At 44.6% G+C, this 19301-nt stretch overlaps 1 protein-coding gene and 1 long non-coding RNA gene across 2 annotated transcripts in view; one reads left to right on the forward strand and one right to left on the reverse strand.

Annotated features, from left to right (window-relative positions):
• The window catches only part of LOC139049148 (uncharacterized), a 121964-nt gene that overhangs the window by 88985 nt on the left and 13678 nt on the right, over positions 1-19301 (forward strand). The window lies entirely within an intron of this gene.
• The window catches only part of slo (calcium-activated potassium channel slo), a 204307-nt gene that overhangs the window by 39047 nt on the left and 145959 nt on the right, over positions 1-19301 (reverse strand). The window contains 10 exon segments of the mRNA XM_070524382.1: positions 1237-1313; positions 1413-1571; positions 2399-2511; positions 3981-4136; positions 5788-5940; positions 6298-6403; positions 6928-7038; positions 10458-10549; positions 12481-12648; positions 16516-16667. Coding sequence (XP_070380483.1) covers positions 1237-1313; positions 1413-1571; positions 2399-2511; positions 3981-4136; positions 5788-5940; positions 6298-6403; positions 6928-7038; positions 10458-10549; positions 12481-12648; positions 16516-16667 — 1287 coding nt within the window.

Genomic DNA, 19301 nt, shown 5'->3' on the forward strand with positions numbered 1-19301 from the left:
TTGCGATACGGTGTGCCAATGCATTGCTTGAATGCTAATCGCATTAACGTCGGAATTCATCGTGAGATGAGTTTTGTCCGATTTTTTTTTTTACCTACCTGCTCTGTTGCACTGGCACATCTTTAGAAGGAGAAACACGTGGCCATAAAGTACGGCATCGTGTTAAATGAAAGCGCTAGCGGTACGAGTTCAAGCTCTTGATGCCTTTCGTGGTTCATTCTGTGCCCAGAGCTCGACAATTTCAACGTGCAAAAAGCGTACGACTGAGAAAATGGTGCGCGTCAAGCGAAGATAAAATTATTTAAGCGTGATCATGTACCCTCTGGTAAATACAGTCTAGCTCTTATTACTTTTTTCGACGATTGCTCGCACAGACAACTAAACGGTATCATTTTGTGAATTGGAATTGAAATAGAAAGCGATTTCGTTTCAGAGATTATCAGACGTGATGAACAGAATTCGAAGTGGCAAATACTCGGAGAAGCAGCCTTGAGCCCCAAATGAACATAAATAAATTTCGCGCACTCACTTGAACTCCTTCTAAAGAAGTGAGAAAAAGTATTGCAGTACATTTTATAAATAAAACAGCTTTACCACACATTCGTGAAATTTTTCAGCTGCCCGCTCGTTTGTCGGAAACGCAAGAACAAGACGTTTGTACATATTTTGGCAATTTCATTAAACGGAGCGCAACGAGAAACAAAAGAAATAAGATGCTCACACAACTGAAGTTGTGTTGAGCTTGTAATACATACTTTTGCCTTTTCAAAGTAAACAACATAGTGCACAATGCATGAAGCGACAAGCAAGCATTTCATGTCAAGGGTAGAAGAGCAGATTCAGTGTGTTTTTCAGCTCCCAGATAGGGCGGTGCATAAAGCGGTTTTGCCAAGACAGTCAGTGTTCATCGTGGCAGCTGAAGCACAGCGAGTGTGACCGTACAGAAAGCTCACGCAAAGCGGGGCGCACATTTATGACCACCTGTTCATTCACTGCCAGGGCAAAAAAGCGGCGCTCGAACACTCAGCCTAAGGATTTGTTTCAAACACAGGTGGAACACTGCCGTGGGCGAGATGTGCTTTACGATCACGGCGCTTCGTAGCAAACACTTAGCCGCTTAGCAACGAACAAACAAACAAAAAGAACAACACTCAGAAGCTTTGTCCTCGCCCAACCTGGATTGTGACGCTGACTGTTGGCTGAATGAAAGCTGTGCCAACATTTCAAAACACTTACGATTCTTGCACTTGCACTTCTTGATGAGCTTTTCATCTTTGATGTCTTCGTGGCAGTTTTTGCAGTAAAACCATGCCCTAGGAAAGACAAAACAAAATTTAAATCAGCCTTTAACGGTCAGTAAGAAAGATATCACTGATGGTGAGAGAGAGGGAAAAAAACAGCAATCTCGTTACCTTTTCACTTCGTCTGCAGACTGAGCAATAAAAAACCCCTGAGTGTTAAGAGTAATCTTTATTTTTTTCTTGGGATTGATGGCAATCTTGGAATCCGAACCTTCATCAACAGCCACCTCAATGGCCAAAAGTAGCAGTTTTAATTTCACAAAGCAAAGCCTGAAAAAGCAACAGACGTGTTTCCATCAGGCACAAAGGACGGCAACAGCAATTAAAGCAGCTGAAGCAAAGGGCTCTGCTCCAGTTTTTGAAAATGACCATTGAAGGTTACTACACTAGTATAGTATATTACAACGTAACCAAGGCGCAAAAAGGAAGTAAAAGTCAGCATTGTAGTTTTAAACCACCTTATAACCTCATAACGGATGAGCAAAACGAGAACAAGGTGAAAGCAGGAGCCTGCTTTCACCTTGTTTTCGTTTTGCTCATCGTCTTGAATTTCCATCTCCCGCCTTCCCCGTGTTTTCCCTCGATCTCTCATGACCGCTAATAGAGCCTCGCGAATTTGTCGGCAAGAGGCGCATGGTGGGCTCGAGTATAGAAATCGAAACGTCGCAATGTGATGCTTGCCCTCTTCCCCCTTACCCTTTGCCCTGCTGAAGCGGTGGTAGAAAAAAAAAAACCACGTGTGCGCCGTGGTTAAACCAGTACAACGTCATCCTCCGTCATTCAGATGTTCTAAAGCTTACTACTGGTGGCCGTATCCAATCATTTACACGGCGCCCTTACGCAGGAATCCACATGACATAGCTTCCGACCAACACACTGGGGCCACCAAGTGCACTGAATAAAACTCACTGCGATGTACGGGAATAGAACAACGCATTCGTTCTTTTTTGGTAAACGCGAAATCTTCGCCGCAGTGAAGGAATGAAGTAAGTTAATGACGATGCAAACGCTCGTGGCGAAGATTGACATGCTCACTCCAGTATCCAATGCAGGAAAAAATTATCTAAAATAGAGTAAACGAGTCAATAAGTGCTTACTCTGCTGCCTGAGGAAAGGTCATGCCTGTAAAAGAGGCGGATAAGCTCTCGGTGTACATCTCCATTCCTGTGCCACACAGATAATCGTTTTGCCATGCGGGCATGTCAGGAGACTGAAAAACAAAGTGAGATAGGAGGTTTCATCGCGGTTCTACAAGACCATCCTAAATATTCCGTTTTGTTTTGTGTGGGAGCCGAGCCCATACTTTCTTTTGCAAACAGCGCGAATAACGGGACACAGAAAGAGGCACACGACACAGACGCTGTGTCGTGTGTCTCTTTCGGCGCGTGTGTCGTGTGCCTCTTTCTGTGTCCCGTTATTCGCGCTGTTTGCAAGAGAATTTGTGCATACCAACAAGCCCGCCTAGCCACTAATCTGAAGCCGATACTTGTTTCACTTATCCAACACCCTAAAGGTGGCCTCAGAGCACCTCTGAACTTTATGCATACCACAGTTAAGGAGCGAGAGAAGGATGTGATTTTGCATGCTACTTCCGGAGTGAAAGGCCGAACCCATATAGAAAGAAAGACGGAGCACAGGGTTAGAAACAAAGTACCGTAGGAGGAGACACACCGCCCAGGATGCCAGCTATCCCACAACTGCTGTTTTCTGCTCAGCTAAGAAAAATAATTAAACAACGTGCACTGAAAATGTCCCGTCTCCAAACGAACTCACTTGCACAAAGCTCTACGCCCGCCCGATAAAGCAACGAGACGTGACACCGAATGCAAGCACTACTCTACCCCACAAAAAGGCTGCCCGCTTCTACCTACAATTCAGTCCAGCTACGCGCTACGCCTCGTTATCACCAACGCACTCACTCACACCAAATAGTTTCTTGAAGAAGCTGACTTCCTGCAATTAACGTTAGAAGGAAAGCACAAGTGAAATCCTCAAGAGCTGATCACATTTAATAAAGAACAATAAACAACGCTCCCTGACAAGCGGTTCAATTGCGATTACATTGCGAAGTACAAATGCGAGTTACCAAATAAAATAAGTCTGCGCCTATGCTACAGTATCACGCAAAGATGTTCACTGAATGGTATTCCTTTGAATACCATTCACAGCCTGCATATGGCATTGAGATGGTTCTTGTGAGATGCAGAAAGAAAAACCCACTGCACCGTGGCACCAAAATGCAAACAAAATACGTAAGCATTCGCTAGTATAACGGGAATAAAAAAAACACGTGTAGCAGATTGCCTTTAGAGAAACCTTATTGTGCTACGCAGGCTCGGTGGACATAAAAACAGAGTGGTTCATCTAATTGAAAGCCTTCAAAGAAAAGCTGCTTTTCGGAAATCACCGCCCTTCCACACACACAGAAACACACACACACACACACACACACACACACACACACACACACACACACACACACACACACACACACGCACACGCACACGCACACACACACACACACACACACACACACACACACACACACACACATCCCTGAGCGTAAACATGAGTAAATTCCATGCGTATCATTCTTCATTTCTTTTTTTTTCTTTCTTGCGGAAAATAAACACATGATTTATGAGCGCAATTAAAATGGAGCGAAGTCGGGCGACTCACCGTTTTGTAGGATCTCATAGCAAACAGGTTGGCCATCATGGTTGAAAAACCAGGGGCCAGGCAGCTTTGTGCAATGAAGCCGAGTTTCAGCTCCGACACGCATATCACGTCATCTCCCCGTTTCCAGTTCCAACTGGGGATATTTAGCAAGTAAGCCTGCAAAATGAAAAAAAAAGAAGAGAGAATGTCGTTTCTCGCGCCTTAGATTTTTTTCTTTTTTGTACGAAGATATTGTACTTCGATTACACTGAACAGCAGTTGCTAACCCGCTGGATAACTCCTTTTCTTTCGTCAATATTCGAACTGCGCGTAGCACGCTTTGTGACAATCTTAATCGTTGGTAATTATCCGTCCCATGAGGAGGCTTACGGTTTCCTGGTTTTTATTTTTTGCGATCTTAGCTAATGTTTATTTGTGTTTATATTTAGAAATCGTTGCATTTCCAGCCGTTGTTTTCTGGAAATGACGAAAGGCGGTGACTATAAGCGGTAAAAAATACGCACACTGAAAAATTCTAAAGGGCTATACCACAGGAGATCAACAGCGTTTAGCGATCAATGTAGAAAGTTCGAAAGCATGCATCCACTCGAGCTGAGCACTCTTTAGGGTCTTCAGAGGAGAAGAGTCGTTGCTTTTTTTTGCCTTTATGATGCGCCGTTGCCGCGATGACAGCGTTGCGACAACGTTGCCCCCCTCACGCATCACAACTATTTGCAGAAAATACGTCAAGGCCGAAACGTTTCCGTGTTTTCAAGCGAAGCTTTCTTTGGGAACCATCCCACACTATGATGACCGTAACTAGAAGGTGCTACTGTTCTGACGAATAGCTAACACTCAGAATAGCACTACCATCTTTACAGCGCTTACAGGTGCCTTGGCTGCTGGCCTCGTTTTTTACGGAATTACGCAGTGATAAAGCAAACGATACCAAAATATCCTCACTGTCACAAATATACTTCATCAAAAGCACAATTCCTTTAATAAAGCTTTTTATGCTTACTTTCCTAAGGTTCGAGGTTGGGCGCATCTCCTTCGTCGCTATTTCGCCGAGAGAAGTGCAATTTACTCCAGGATCGACTCGCTCTAGTCGCAACGCCGACACTGGATACAGTGTCATGGCAGAGGGGGCCGCTCCCGAAGAGAGTATAATGCGTGGTCACGTGGGTCACGTGGTGAGGGTCTTCGCGCCCTGCCATCTTCACTGGTGGGCAGGTAATCACTATCGCGCAATAACGCTCTGCATAATATAATCAATTGCACGCTTCCCCCTCCTCGCCACGCCCTTTCTTTAACCGCTTCGCTTCTCTGATTCCATCACGTGGTTGGACCTGCATCATTTTTTTCACTTTTAACCACATTCGCAATTTTCGTTACCAGGGGACGTTTTTCTCTGTTCTTCCGGAAAGTCAGAATCCTACTTGTCAGGGACGTTTTACCAGAAACCGTGAGCGGCAGAAACGACACTAGTACAGTGGAGTTGAAATATAATTGATGACACGTTCTGCTTGAATAGGCTCAATTTTTTAAATGAAACATTAGTGTCGAGACTAAGTAATGAGAATAAGCTAGGGAAAAGTTGTGACGCAGAAAGTATCTCTTCATTTCAGATAAATCATTTAACCACAACGTAGCAACTGCAACTGCAAAAAAAGTAAAAAAAGACGCTTTATTTTGTAAGTGAAGAGCATATCTCCGCCAGTTGCACTGGAATTGATTCTCGATAACGTGAGCACGCTCAATCGGCTACATTTCCAATATCACAAGCACAAAGTGGGGCAACAAATTCAAGACCCGGTAAAATGCGCACCTTGTTGTGATACTGCATCAACTGAATGATGACCCTGATGTCATCAGAATAGTTTTTAATGGAGATGACTCTCATGATGTTGGCAGCGTCTTCTGCATCCGGGTCCTGACAGTACTTGTTTGCCAGCACCAAACATGCATCTGCCTCATGGACCTGCGAATCAAGGTTTGAAAGCCTGTCAGTTGACCCGTTCCCCTAAACCAGTGATGCGGCACGTGTTACACTTTATGTGTGAGATGACATGATTGACTCGGCGTATTTGGATTGGTTTATAAGCGCTTTATTTTTAAGAGGTGCTGGTGCCCATACAGAGCTACTCCTTGAGGCATAGTATCAGTAAAACACGACTAAAATACCCGGGGCTGCGCAACAAACGAAGCACTCACAGATGCGTGGTATAGTCACAGAGAAGTTGCACCTATTAATGACCCCCATCAGTCAATCATCACGACGTTTACATACATATAGAGAAACCGAAAAGATATCGCAATACAAGGTCTGTAGATGTACCTTGACTCGTTGCAAGTCAATTGGATTCATGACGCTGCCTTGAAAGAACTCCACTGTTGTAAAATGCCTTTTTATCAGACCTTCCAGCTCGAGGTCAGGAGGTTTTCTGCAAGCGAGAAAAACCGACAGTGCCAGCACTGTTAGATTATGTTAAAGGCGATATGGGCAGGCTGAGCGAGTGTGATTGGATATCGTGGAAAGAACAAACCAAGTGTGTTTCATCTTTCTTTCGCTATGTTTCTCTGCTGCACGTGAGTTACGGTTCATCTTCCATAACTGTTCCCGCCAAAAATCGACCAGTCTGTTGATTTCACTTAAGTCGATCTTGAGCTTACCATAGCAGCTGTTTCGCTAAAGGAAGGACTTTGAGGCGAAGACAGTTGGCTACGATGAGGCATAAAATAACGCACATTGTCCTCAATTCACCGCTTACGAATCAGAAGGTTTTCAAACATAGCAGAAAACTAAAGAAAAATAACGCGAGAAACATTATTACCTATTTTGTGACGCACAAAGTACAAAACATCTGCAGAGTGTGACTCACTCTTACAATGTGACCACTTACTATAATGCAAGTGTTTCACAATCAGTGTGCGGACTGCCGGAAAGAGGCGACAGGATCAGACTTACCTGTGTAAAAAAACTACCTCTACATCTACATCTTCTCGGTCCTCATGGAGGAAATCTTTCAAGAAGTGGGACACAGATTCATAGGTGATGTGTCCACACACGACAATGTGCCTGTAAGCAAGAATGATAGTCTGTGCTGTAAACAGCACAAGTCTTTTGCATACATTCAAGGAGCACAGGACCGTAAAAATGCTAATAGTTATCTGCGCCTTGAGAAAGCTAAAGAAAGTTTCCTATGAAGATGTTTACGATAACTCCAGCATTCTTACGGCATAGGGAGATGGTGGGAGGGGGGGGGGCGTGAGGGGTACGTTTGAATGACAGTGTTCGTGATCAAAATGCACAAACAAAACAGTATTTGAGAGATTTTTTTCTGTAATAATAAACGACGCATAAAAAAACGGTAAAGAGGAAACGATAGAATTTACACATAAGGCAATAAAGGCTATATTTACGTTTATATGTTTGCGTTAAGGCTGATGTCATTAGGTCCCTAACATTCATTCTCTTCTGCCGCATGCTCAGGAAAAAAATCATTAACAATATTTGAGCATCGATGGATATCAGAGGTATACTTTGCTGGCAGCAGAGCAAAACCATGGGAGCAATGCAGGAGAGGTTGAATAAATTTTGGTTGTGTTGTTTCAGACTTGTATCTCAACAAATTAAAGTGGTTACATTCCCATGACTTTACTTTAATCCGCCACATAATCGTACAGCGATGGTGATATAACTAAGCTCCGAAAAAAAAAAGTAGGAAAAACTGATATGAATGGCAGACCAACACTGTCGTGAGCTGTCCTTTGTATAGAAATGAAAACAACTTCTATGTACACGTAAGCAATGATGTCAGAAAAATTCACAGTAGACACGGCAGGCAATCTTAAAAGCCAACAGCAAACTGGCCCAGACAGCACCTTGTACAGCCTGCTGCAGATGGCACACAACACAGCCTGGCAGCACACAAAACTTGGTTTCATTTGATGCCACGAAAAACACTTGTAAATAACGAAGGTCAAAGCACCAAACATGCAACGTTTATTTCCATTGTGTCTAAAAACAAAAACAAAAGAGGAAAAGACGTGCAGGCGTGCAGGTGAGGACATGCAGCGAGCAGCAACTACGAACATCGCGGGAACTACGGTGGAGCCTGAATGTTCACGGGGAATATCGCTTCTGTTACTTTTGTAATTTGTTGGTTATTTTCTACATAATTAAGTCAGACGTCTTGAGAACCATTTACGCTCTTTGTCTGGAAGGCGCGGCTGAATCACTTTGACGTTTTTTCGTTCCCAGTCTACGAGACAGCACGTCGACCGAGCCTTTAGATAGTGGAATAGCATGCTAGCAGGAGAGCTGCGCTAAGCTATAGCACACACTACGTATTACTCTCCTGCTAATTGTTTTACGACGTTATCGTGACTTGCGAGTCAGGAGGCGCAGTACGGACACTCCTTCACGAATAGAACACTCGGCTGCAAGGTTCTCGTCAACACTCGTTATGCCTTTGACGCATGCATTTAATGGAGCTTTGTTGGCTCAGAGCCTGCGTGATACCAAGTGACTAATATATGTGTTCACCATGCGCAATCATTAGCCTGCTTTTTAGTGGTCGAGTAAAGAAACAGGCGTTATGCGACGCGGTGTTAGGACTGGCTGAAACATTAATAACGGACTTCACAAGTCCGCATAAATAAGGGTGCTCATAGAGACCATGCAGGGGAAGTTCGGCAGTCGAAAAACGAAAAACTACTACGGATTAGGGTTAGAGAAAGAGAGAAAGAGAGAGAAAGAAACTACATTTCTACCAGTGCCACAAAATACACGTTACCTTCGTCCTCTTTCTGACTTGAATGTTCCACCGTACTTTGGCCTTGAACCAATTAGGTCTATGATCTCCGGTATACAGCTAGCGAACACGGCCTATCGCAACAGCCGGACAGCAAAAGGAGGAAAAAAAAGAGAGAGAGGGAGAGACGGGGAAAGATGAGGGAAAGACAGGAAAGAGAAAGAGATAGAAAGAGGCACTCAACCAGCACCAGGCAATGCCTGTCCGAGACAGCAATGCACTGAACCCACAAAGAATTCCTCGGTTCCTGTCCTGCTCTGAACAGCCTCGCCGCAGAAAAAGAACTTAAAGCCGCTTTTAGCGGAAAAAAGGGGGGGGGCCAGGAAAGAAAGAAAAGACAAAAAGTAGAAATTCTCAACACATGCTTGAACAGCCAGCACAAGCAAAAATTTATTTTCTTTCTCTTAGTTTTCGTTTCCTTCTTTATTTTATTTTGTTTTTGCGGTGGAATCATCATGCGCGATAACTTCAAGAAGCACCGTTGCTCGGAGTCGTTGATTAGTTGAACCTGCAGCAAGATTCTTCGCACATAGATGCATGTTGTCGCTGTTTAGCTGCTTCGCGTAGTAGCGACCGCACCTGGCACTACCTGCTGCTGGTTTTAAAGGAGGAGCAAAAGAAGCACCCGCCATATACGCCGGCAAAGGATGAAGGAGGCATTCACAGACTGCAGGGTAGGAAGCTCAGACGAAAGGGTTAAAGTAAGCTAATCGCTTGTCACGACACGTAAGCACGCACACATACAAAAAGGTCCTACTGAGAAGATCCGGAAATCACCGAGACAAACTTTCTTAATAGGAGAAAAACCACATTAAATAATTAAAGAAAAAGCAAAGGTAACGAGCTCTCAAGGCCTAAAGCCCAGTAAATAGTTGATATCATACGCACCAGTCTGTGCGGCAAATAACAGTGCCTGATGCTACCTGAGTGCCTCCTGCGCTGCACGAAAGCTACAAATAGTTCGTAGAGCGAGGCTTGACCTGAACGAGACAAGACTGGTCAAGCGCACTCGTGTCGGAAATGTAGTCGTTTATTTCTAGAACGAAAAATCGCTCACCAATCTCCCTCCCAGAAAAAAAAAGAAAGCAAGAAGTACAGGGCAGCTGAAGCGGTAAACAAGCTAGTCGCGAGATTACGTTGCCAAAGACTGTGCAGCGGTTGGCAGGCGCCTGCGCTGATGTTTTTGTGACGAAGGATCATCCTTGGCCAGCGCTGTTGTCCGGCATCATTAAACGGCCGTCTGAGTGAGAAGCCGCGGTGTGTATGGCTGAGGGCGCGGCGTGTTGTCGAGGGTCGGATAGCCGGGGCCTGGAACCTGTACCGCCGCCACAAGCGTGTTTCATTGTCCCCCGCGGGCAGCGTGCCACACAGCCCAATGTGCAAAGTGACGACACCAGATGCGGCTCGCAACGATGAACGCCTTCTGGCCAGCAACCAACCACTAAGCCGTGCAGGGCAACAAGGCATGCATGAAGAGAGAGAGAGAGAGAGAGAGGCACAATACTGACGACGAACGACGCAGGACGACGGCCAAAGAAAACATCAACAAAACAGGAAGATAGAAACAAACAAACAAACTGTGGCAGGAAGAAACCAAAGGTGAGCCACACGTCACACGTCGCATGAGACCTGCCGATGTGTGAATAAACGGCACAACATGGTCAAGTCACCCGCACTGTACCTTTTCCCATGCTCCCGCCTGTACTCGCCGCCATATTTGGGCCTAGTCCCTATCAACTCTAGTATCTCAGGAATGCAACTGGCAAACACGGCCTACGAGAATAGAAAAAGAGAAAGAAAAAGAAAACACAACAAAACAAACAGACTGGTGGTCGCTGACGTGCGACGCTCTTCATTAAGCATGCTCGAAAATGTGTTCCCCTTCTTGGAGCGCATTCTTCAACTTCTGCACAAACAACCCGAAAAGTGCACTCCACACACCAAGTCAGCTATCCGCGATGTGGGCGAAGCGGTTAAACCCTGTGTTTTAGAGCATCTCGGTGGCGCCTTGTCCCACTCGAGCAAGACACAACTGTAGTTATTTGAAATCGCTCAAAACAATACATGTGGTTAGTCTTGTACAAGTGCTAGGCTATGGTGCGTGCTGCCCTTATTACGAAGCACACTTTAAAGAACTGCGCTTACCGAAGCGCTGCCAGCAGCAGGAAGCCATCAGAAACGTTTGCTGAGAACCTACGGTGTTTTCTACAGACAGTCGTACGCTAGTAAACTGGTTAAACAACACATGCGCACAACAACGATGCTTGTGCAATGTCCACTTTTTAAAGAAAAAGAGAAAAGTAATGATAGCAAAAAAGGACATTTTTTGTGTAATAGGATGGAATTTAAAAAGTGATCAATGGCTTTAACAAGAGCAGTACTGTTTACTACAGTACAATACGATAAAGCTAGCACTTTAGGAATTTTAACTAAACACAGAGAAAGACAGGAGCGAGAAGAGCATTCGCACCAGACTCCACTCACATCTACGGGTCATCATCTTAATGTGCAAACAAAATTAATTTATCAGGCTGAACCTACGTCCGTAATTCAAGCCTGCAGCAACTCAGTCGCCGGCCACATTAATTTCCCTAGACAAGCTTCAGACGTGCGACCTTTGACATTGTGTAGTAAGTGCAGCAGGCTCCGAAATGTGAGTGAAATCTGGTGCTGCATTCAGGAGGAACAGTAAATACGGCAGCAGTCATGCTCGCTGCGCAAGCCTGTGAACTATGCAGTTTTAGAAAGACAGATCTACGAAATGAAAAAGATGTATGCATGTAATAAAGAAAGGTAGTGCGTAAGATGACAGCATTTATTTCCTCTGTACGCTAATATTATTTCCTCGTATGACTTTTTTAATAGACGGCTACAACCGAAACGCCTTGCTTTTTTATCTGTCGTTCTTTCCGTCTTTCATTTCCTCTTGCCCTTCCCCCAGTGCAGGGTAGCAAACCAGAATCTCGTCCGATTAACTTCAATGCCCGTTCCCATCCCGTTTATCTCTCTCTCTCTCAAGAATAATGTGATCAGCTTTGACAGCGCATGATATGTCCTGCCTTCGTTCAATGAAAGCATTATATATGCGTTAATAATTAGACAATATATACTCTATCATGAACTCGTGTTTAGCCTTTTCTAGAGGTGGTTTATAATAGGCCTAACAGCTCTGAAAGAAAGCCAAACCAGACCTCAATATCAGCCAACATCACACGTGTCAGCGAAGTCTTTAATAATCCTCAAATGTGACTTCACATAGTTTTCTTCGTTGTAGTGTGTCACGATGACAGGATTTTAATCATGTGATGATGACGGAAACACATGATAAAAGAAATTCACATGGAAGTCTCTATGAAATACTTGGTGCCTTTATTTATTGTTCTTTTTTCCTTAGTTACGAAAAAGGTATAAAGGTATAAGGCCTTCCAAAAGCAAAACCCAATAATAAAGTTTGAGCGCATTCAGAATGCGAGGATGCTGCTGTTATACTAGCACATGTTTTTACAATTTATAAACAGACATGCTGTTCGGTGTGTTGCGAAATACTATGTTGTCACGAATGATGTAGTCACCATGACTGCTTGCTGCCGATATAACGCAGAAGGCAGCCAGATCAAAGTTATAACTACTGCACTGTATTGGCTATTTTTAAGAGAGCTTATAGCATTGAAAATTCAAATATGATCTTGACGGCCGTTACTTACCAAGCCAACCAGTATGAAGAGTACTATGAAGACTTGTCCCAGTGTTGTCTGACAGTATACGTCACCATAACCCACAGTGGACATCGTTACGATAAGGTAGTACACACATTCCCAGTACGTCAACTTGCGAGCATTGGCGAAGTCCAGAGGGTCGCCAGAATTCTCCAACTAGGGAACAAAATGGTCAGGCGTTACCAGAAGCAAGGAACTATGCACAGTAGTTGATTTGAGCGTTGCTGGTAACAAGGACAAGCTGATCTTAAACAAGGGCGTTACCGCGGGCAAAACAGCGCAATACCTTAGAACGAAGCAAGAAGCGCTTTGTCGTTCGTCTTTTTACCCATGTTATTGCCCATGTTTTAGCTCCGTTTCTACTCCGCCAAGTTGTTTCTCTAACGAAATTGAATCGTCTCCTGAGGAAACAGGAACCGAACAATCGTCAGATTTTAAACCTGGTCAACGGACTCTATTGACGTTAGCGATTGACACGTTTACCAAATGAACGCGTTCAAAGAATCCAGCACTCATATTAGCAACAAAACTTCCAATTTGGCCTCAACAACTTCAGCAGGTTATAGAGCACTTTTCTTTTAATGTGGTGTTCTTGTGGAAGGTGAGTGGGCTGGGAGGGGAGGGGGACACAACTTCGCTGCGCAATAAATGATCTTCATTCTAAGAACAGTAAATATCTTGGTGCCATTTGGTCAAATGCGAGTAGAACTGCGAGTAGAAGCAAATGCAGGTAGAAATACATTTACGTTTCCAATTTGTGTAGAACTTTTTGAAAGGCTAATTGGTTCGCGCTAATGTCACTGCTGCGTGAATGCATAAACGCAAAGTAATAAGGCTGTCACTCTGTATTCTTCCCTTTGTGTCTCTCTATATTCATATTTTGTACAGCAGTCTAGCCTTCCAGTTTTCTTTCACATACATCGACACCACTGGCGTGTCATTTGTCTGAAATACTGCATGTTACTACGTACTTCCCTTTTAAACAAGCAACCTCTTGAGACTATTGCTACTAATACAACGTTAGTATTGATGAAGACGAAGACGAAGTGACTGCGAGCCAGGACACTATTCTTCTAGTTCAGCTATTTTCGCCTGATTTCTGTGTATGTCACGGGAGAGCCGCCGTGGGTTGTGGCACGGATGCAACTTGACGTCCCCATGCCTCTGCCGGTAATGGCGACTTCAGTGGTGGCTGCGTCTAGGAAGCGCACTGGCCTCCAGAGCGACATCGACCGTGACGATACCAGTGTCTACTCGCTCAGCAGTGAGGACTCCGATGACGGCTTTCAGCTTGTGAGGAGCCGCAAGGCGTAACGAAGAAACATCAGGACCTACCTGTCTTCAAGCACGTCGACGGTAGGACCAACTCGGAACACTTCAGTCAATACGATTCTATTTGTAGCAGAACTCGCTACCGACAACCTGAGGCGACTCAACAGACAGTCTGTCTCGGTGTTTCTTGAAGCAGTGGCGCCAAATCTAGTCGCGGACGTCAGAGTCAACACACGAAAAAATGTCTTGGATATTGACGTTGTACATGAGAATGAGCTGCGAACTTTGAGCAAACTTACGGAACTTGGCGGCATGAAGGTCCGCTCACATATTCCTCTGGACAGTGACACCACTACTGGTGTCATCTACGACGTGAACGTCTCTATCTCCAGCGCTGATTTGCCTATTCTAGTGAAGCCAGCCGTTGATGGCTTCGCCATAACTCACGTGTCTCGACTCGGCGAATCCCGCTGTGTGAAGGTAGATTTCAAGGCCCAATCTCTTCCCTCATACGTCAAGGTGGGCCACTTCAGACACCTCGTACGACCGTTTATCCGAAGGCCACTCCAATGCCGCAATTGCATGAGGCTGGGGCACGTAAGTGCTGTGTGCGAGAACACGAGTCTGCTCGCGCTGCGCAGAGGCCAACGCTGCAGATTCCTGTGTAACCACTGTCCTAAAATACCCCAATTGCTTGGGTCCCAAGATGCTACGTCAAAGGATTGTCCCAAAATGAAGAAGGAACGGGACGTCTTGAAACAGATGACGAGAGACCGTTCATCTCGTCGGGAAGCAGTTGCAGTCGTTAGAAAGCGACGCTCCCGACGCCGTCGGACTTCAAAGAACACAGATGCCTCCTTGAAGACCGCGCCACAACCGTCAACGCCTCCTCCTCTGCTCCCTAGGCCTGGCGGAGTCGAGTCTAAGGTCGTGCCGCACTACACCAATACTGAAGCTTGGCCCGAGCTACCAAAGCGGCAGCCCCCGCCACAATTGAAATCACATCCGAAGAAACCGCCGGGGCCACAGCCGATGGCACAGCTGAAGCCACAACCGGAGCCACGACCGATGCCACAGCCGGAGCCACAGTCACATCAAAGGATATAGCGAACCGCGGTAGAGTCCACAGCGCCCACTCCGGATAAATTGTCCGAAGAAGACCAGCAAGTGGTTGTGATGCTTCGGTCACTCATAAATATCATTCGCGTACTTTTCAGCAAGTTACATACTCCGTCAGAGCGAAGTGCAGTGCAAGTACTGGATGCTCTTAATCCTGTGCTTGCAACTCTCGAGTAAGCCCCATAACTCACCCGCAGCCTCCCATTCGCGCAGCGACCACTTTAGTCGTCCCAGATGCGATCAACGCAGATCACCACCTACGGAGCTCCACTCTGGCCTCACGGTGCTTCACTGCACACAGTCATCACTTCCTTCCTCTTCTTTATATCCCCCTTTCCCTCACACCCAGTGTAGGGTAGCAAACCGGACGCTCGTCTGGTTGACCTCACTGCCTTTCCTCTCCTTGATATATATATATATATATATATATATATATATATATATATATATATATATATATATATATATATATATATCCAGTATTGATTTAAGGGAGGCTCGACATAGAAAGATGCGCGAACCGCAATTGATTTAGCACTGCCTTGGAGAAGCCGATAATGCAGCAAAAATTTTTAAACCGCGCTGTTGGTCGCTTTTTTCGGAGCTGGAATGCAAAAGTGGCAGCGTCCCATCTCTAAACAGTTAAATTATGTGTCAACGTAAGTGCGATTAAGCGTACGTAGAGTTCCAACGCTACGGAAATACCCACCAGTGAACATATATGACAGCTATATTGCGTACTATAAACAACTTTAGTTTAGACAAAGGCCTTTAGGCTTTAGGCAATACAGGCCTTTAAAGGCCTTATTAGTCGCGCTGACAATGTTACCTCAAAGTACTTATACTCGCAAACCTTCGAAACCTTTTCGGAATACTGTTGTACCCTGTCCCGCTATGAAGCGTTTTTTTTTTTCAAGAGACTATTTGGTTGATAGTTATCAACATGATCAAAAATACTTCCGCCATCCAATCATTGTTTCATGTGCATGATCCAAGTTATTTCGTACTTAATAACTAGCTGCACTCTGAACTCAACTACTCCGAATTGCGCACAGAATACGTGAAAACAAAATATCGTGCAGTTAGCTTGTTTTCTTTTTTAATGTTTCTTGGCCAAAGTGAAAATATGTCACTTTAATTTGGTAATATCTTACTTGGTTATATGCAAGCAGCAATAAGCAGCGGTCGCATGAGTGGAGAAAAGAGAGATAGGACACTCTTTTTTGCTATTGTTGCTTACCAAGTACAGAAATTAAATGGCAGATACGGGAAGAAATAAGAACACAGGAGTGCGATACGGGCCCTGCATATAGGCAATTAAAACCTCGACGCGGTCCTGTGATGCAACAATCAATTTGCAAAATCAATCAAGCAATCAGTGGAAGCGAACTTTTTAATGAGTGGGTGTATCACACATTTGAAACAGCCTTTCCGCTAGCGCAGCCATACTGAAGCTTTGGCGTAGATTAGACATATGAGGAGAGAGTGACAGAAAAGCTTCTGCGGGAGATGCTCTACAACAGACCAACCGGTTCGAGAGTGGCGCTATCTGTGCAGGTCCATACTCTTTGTACAAAACGAAAGCAGCGTGCCTGCAGAACTTGCTGCCGTGCTAGCGAGCGATGCGCTTACCAAATGGATAATTCCCGCGGCAGTCAGCCAGACGCTGATGACGATGGAGACGAGCTGGGCGAGTCGGATAGAGCTGCTTGTCTTGAGGACGTTCAGGTACTGCAGGATGTCTGGCACAGACATCATTCGCAGGGCTCGCAGAAAACGGAGGCCTGCAAAAGCACATTCTCACTTCTGCAGTCGTCTAGTATTAGCATGTAATTCCAGCCACATCAAATTACAGTGAAAAAACAAATCTTATCTAGCCTTCACTAGCAAAAAAAGTTCAAAGTGGCTTCTTTGCACTACCATGCGATAAAAGAGATAGACGATAGCCGACAGCATATCGAAGTTCAGCACGCACTTTAGGTGTGCTCCAAGCTTACGCATTTGACAGCATTCTACTCCCTTCCAACAGCTTTTTGGTAATCTACAACGACCTTCCAATCGCTTTAAATGCAATAATAATAACATTGGATGTGTGTTTAATTCTCATTGCAAATAAGGGCTATTACAGAAGTTGCAGTTTATTTTATTTTATTTGCAAGATACTGCAGGCTAAGGGCTCAGAATAATCTTGGTCACCCGGAGTATTTTATGCACACTAAAATTTGAGCACGTGGACATGCTTGCCTCTTGTCCCATTTCAACGTAACCGCCGTGGCCAGGGATAGAACCTTACACATTACACATTTTTGTACTTGCGACTCGCCTTTACTCTACTTGACAGGCATCCGCTCCACCTTCCTTGCTTTCTGTACGCCGCGTACGCAGCTTACTATGCCTTTTTTTTTTGCAGCGCTATCATCGGCGTTCAGCCTGCGACATGTGCAAAGCACGCGCCAGAGCCTCAATGGCGCATGCAGTACCCGATGTCGTAACGGTGCAATCGCTTATGGGCTAGTCTCAGCATAAGGCACATTCAGGTTCTTTCCCAGCTGATACGCCTTTAATACTTATGCATAACAGTGCTTATCATCGCCGTAGTAACGCTTTAGGTTGCCCACATATGCAGGATTTTTGTTTTCAAACGTTAACTGGATATAAAAAAATGACCAATCACATATTGCACAATTAGGCTCGTTGAGTTGGATAACTCGAAGAGGACATTACTTGAGCGAGAAAATGTACTTGACTAATTAGACTCGCGCAGCATCTAGAGCATGACGTCGGTAGGTAGTTAGTGTCAGAATATTAACGCCTTTGAGACGCACATGCAATTTATGAATTAGAGCATGCAGGCTCGCAAGGCAAACTCATTTAAGATAAATTCTGATGCCAGCACTAGTTCCGAAATAACCGTTCCCAAACTGTGCGACGAAAATGCATTGGTGTTTCACTTTAATTCCTCCTACACTGTTTGAATTGGGAAGGCGCTTCGCTAAAATGCGTTTTATCTCAAGTTTTACGGCGCTTATCTCAAAAATGGTATAAGGGCAAAATTTGCTCCAAGTGGACGTCCATTAAGAACTTGCTGGTTTCATTTCGTAAATTGCAGTACGTGTCCTGAAGAGCGAGGAAGTTAACTAGAGAAATTTTGTTATTTGCTCTATTCATTTCGATTTCTCGTGCAAGTACTGTTCTCCTCTTCGAGCCATCTTGTTCGAGGAGTAGAATTGTGTCATCTGCCACAAGCGTTTTTCTTTTTTATTTCTATTCAGATAAAAACCAACCTGTGTATGAATATCTACTTGTTATCGTTCAATTACGGAAGTGGACTTCTCCCCACAATGAAACTTACTGCAGAAAAGCTAACTTTTAACGTGCCTGATACAGACGAACACTCGCACTTCGATATTTCGTCCATAGATTTTAACGAATACAGACGGCCTCAAATATAAAAAGATGCTTCTACACTGGTATGAATGCAGAGCAGCAGGCTAGAACACACGTGCTAGGCCGACCTCCTTGCCATTCTTATAATAATTTCACTATCTTTCTCTTGGACCAGGCATAGCGTTCTTCCTGTAGCTTGTGACATGTGCAGCGTTAGCCAAAACTCGACGCTTGATGCGTGACATCAAGCTTCCTCGAGTCTGCGACATTTAGGGGAACTGTCTGCCGTATCTCCGATACAGAAGAAAGGCGGAGTGCTTTCCAATATATCGGAGCGCAAAGCGGAAAATATGTAACCAACTACTCAGTTTCAACTCAAGTTTCGTCATACATAGAGTGGGCGTCGAATTTTGAAAAAAGACTATACTGCCCCGGTACCAATAGCGTAGCTATATTCTGTCTAGGCGCTGTACTGTAGAAAACTGAATGTGCGTTGTATTTTCTTTAGGTATGTATACTAGACTGCGACTACGGACTGTGACTAAAATAGATGGATGGCTTGTGCTTGAGCGCAAAAAATTTCGTAAGGAAGTGCTGGTGCATGTAAGCTTGCTTAGATCTACATGCACCAGAGGCTTAGATCTGTGTTCCACCTAATTTGTGCCAAGCCTTATAAAAAGACAGGTACGCAGTGCGCGACGCAGTGACTGACGCAGTATTGTTCGCTGTTCTGCTGTGCAGCTCGGGCTATTTTTCGCAATGAGTCTCATTAACTAATTAGCAAATATTAATAAGTATATCGTTATATCTACTGACTCATAGCCCTCCAATACAAAGTTGGAGAGCATACAAAGAAACATTGCAACGACGTGATCCCATGAGGCAAACTTTCGTTTGAGCAGGCAAAAATTAAAACCACAACACTTATCTTCTTGCAAAATTGATGAAACGTTCCTCATTAAGCTGTACGCCTTCTCCACTAAAATTTTTACGTTTAAGTCATTATTGACTCTAGAAGCGAAGCGCGTATG

This window comes from Dermacentor albipictus, chromosome 1 (assembly GCF_038994185.2).
Source record: "Dermacentor albipictus isolate Rhodes 1998 colony chromosome 1, USDA_Dalb.pri_finalv2, whole genome shotgun sequence".
NCBI lineage: Eukaryota > Metazoa > Arthropoda > Arachnida > Ixodida > Ixodidae > Dermacentor > Dermacentor albipictus.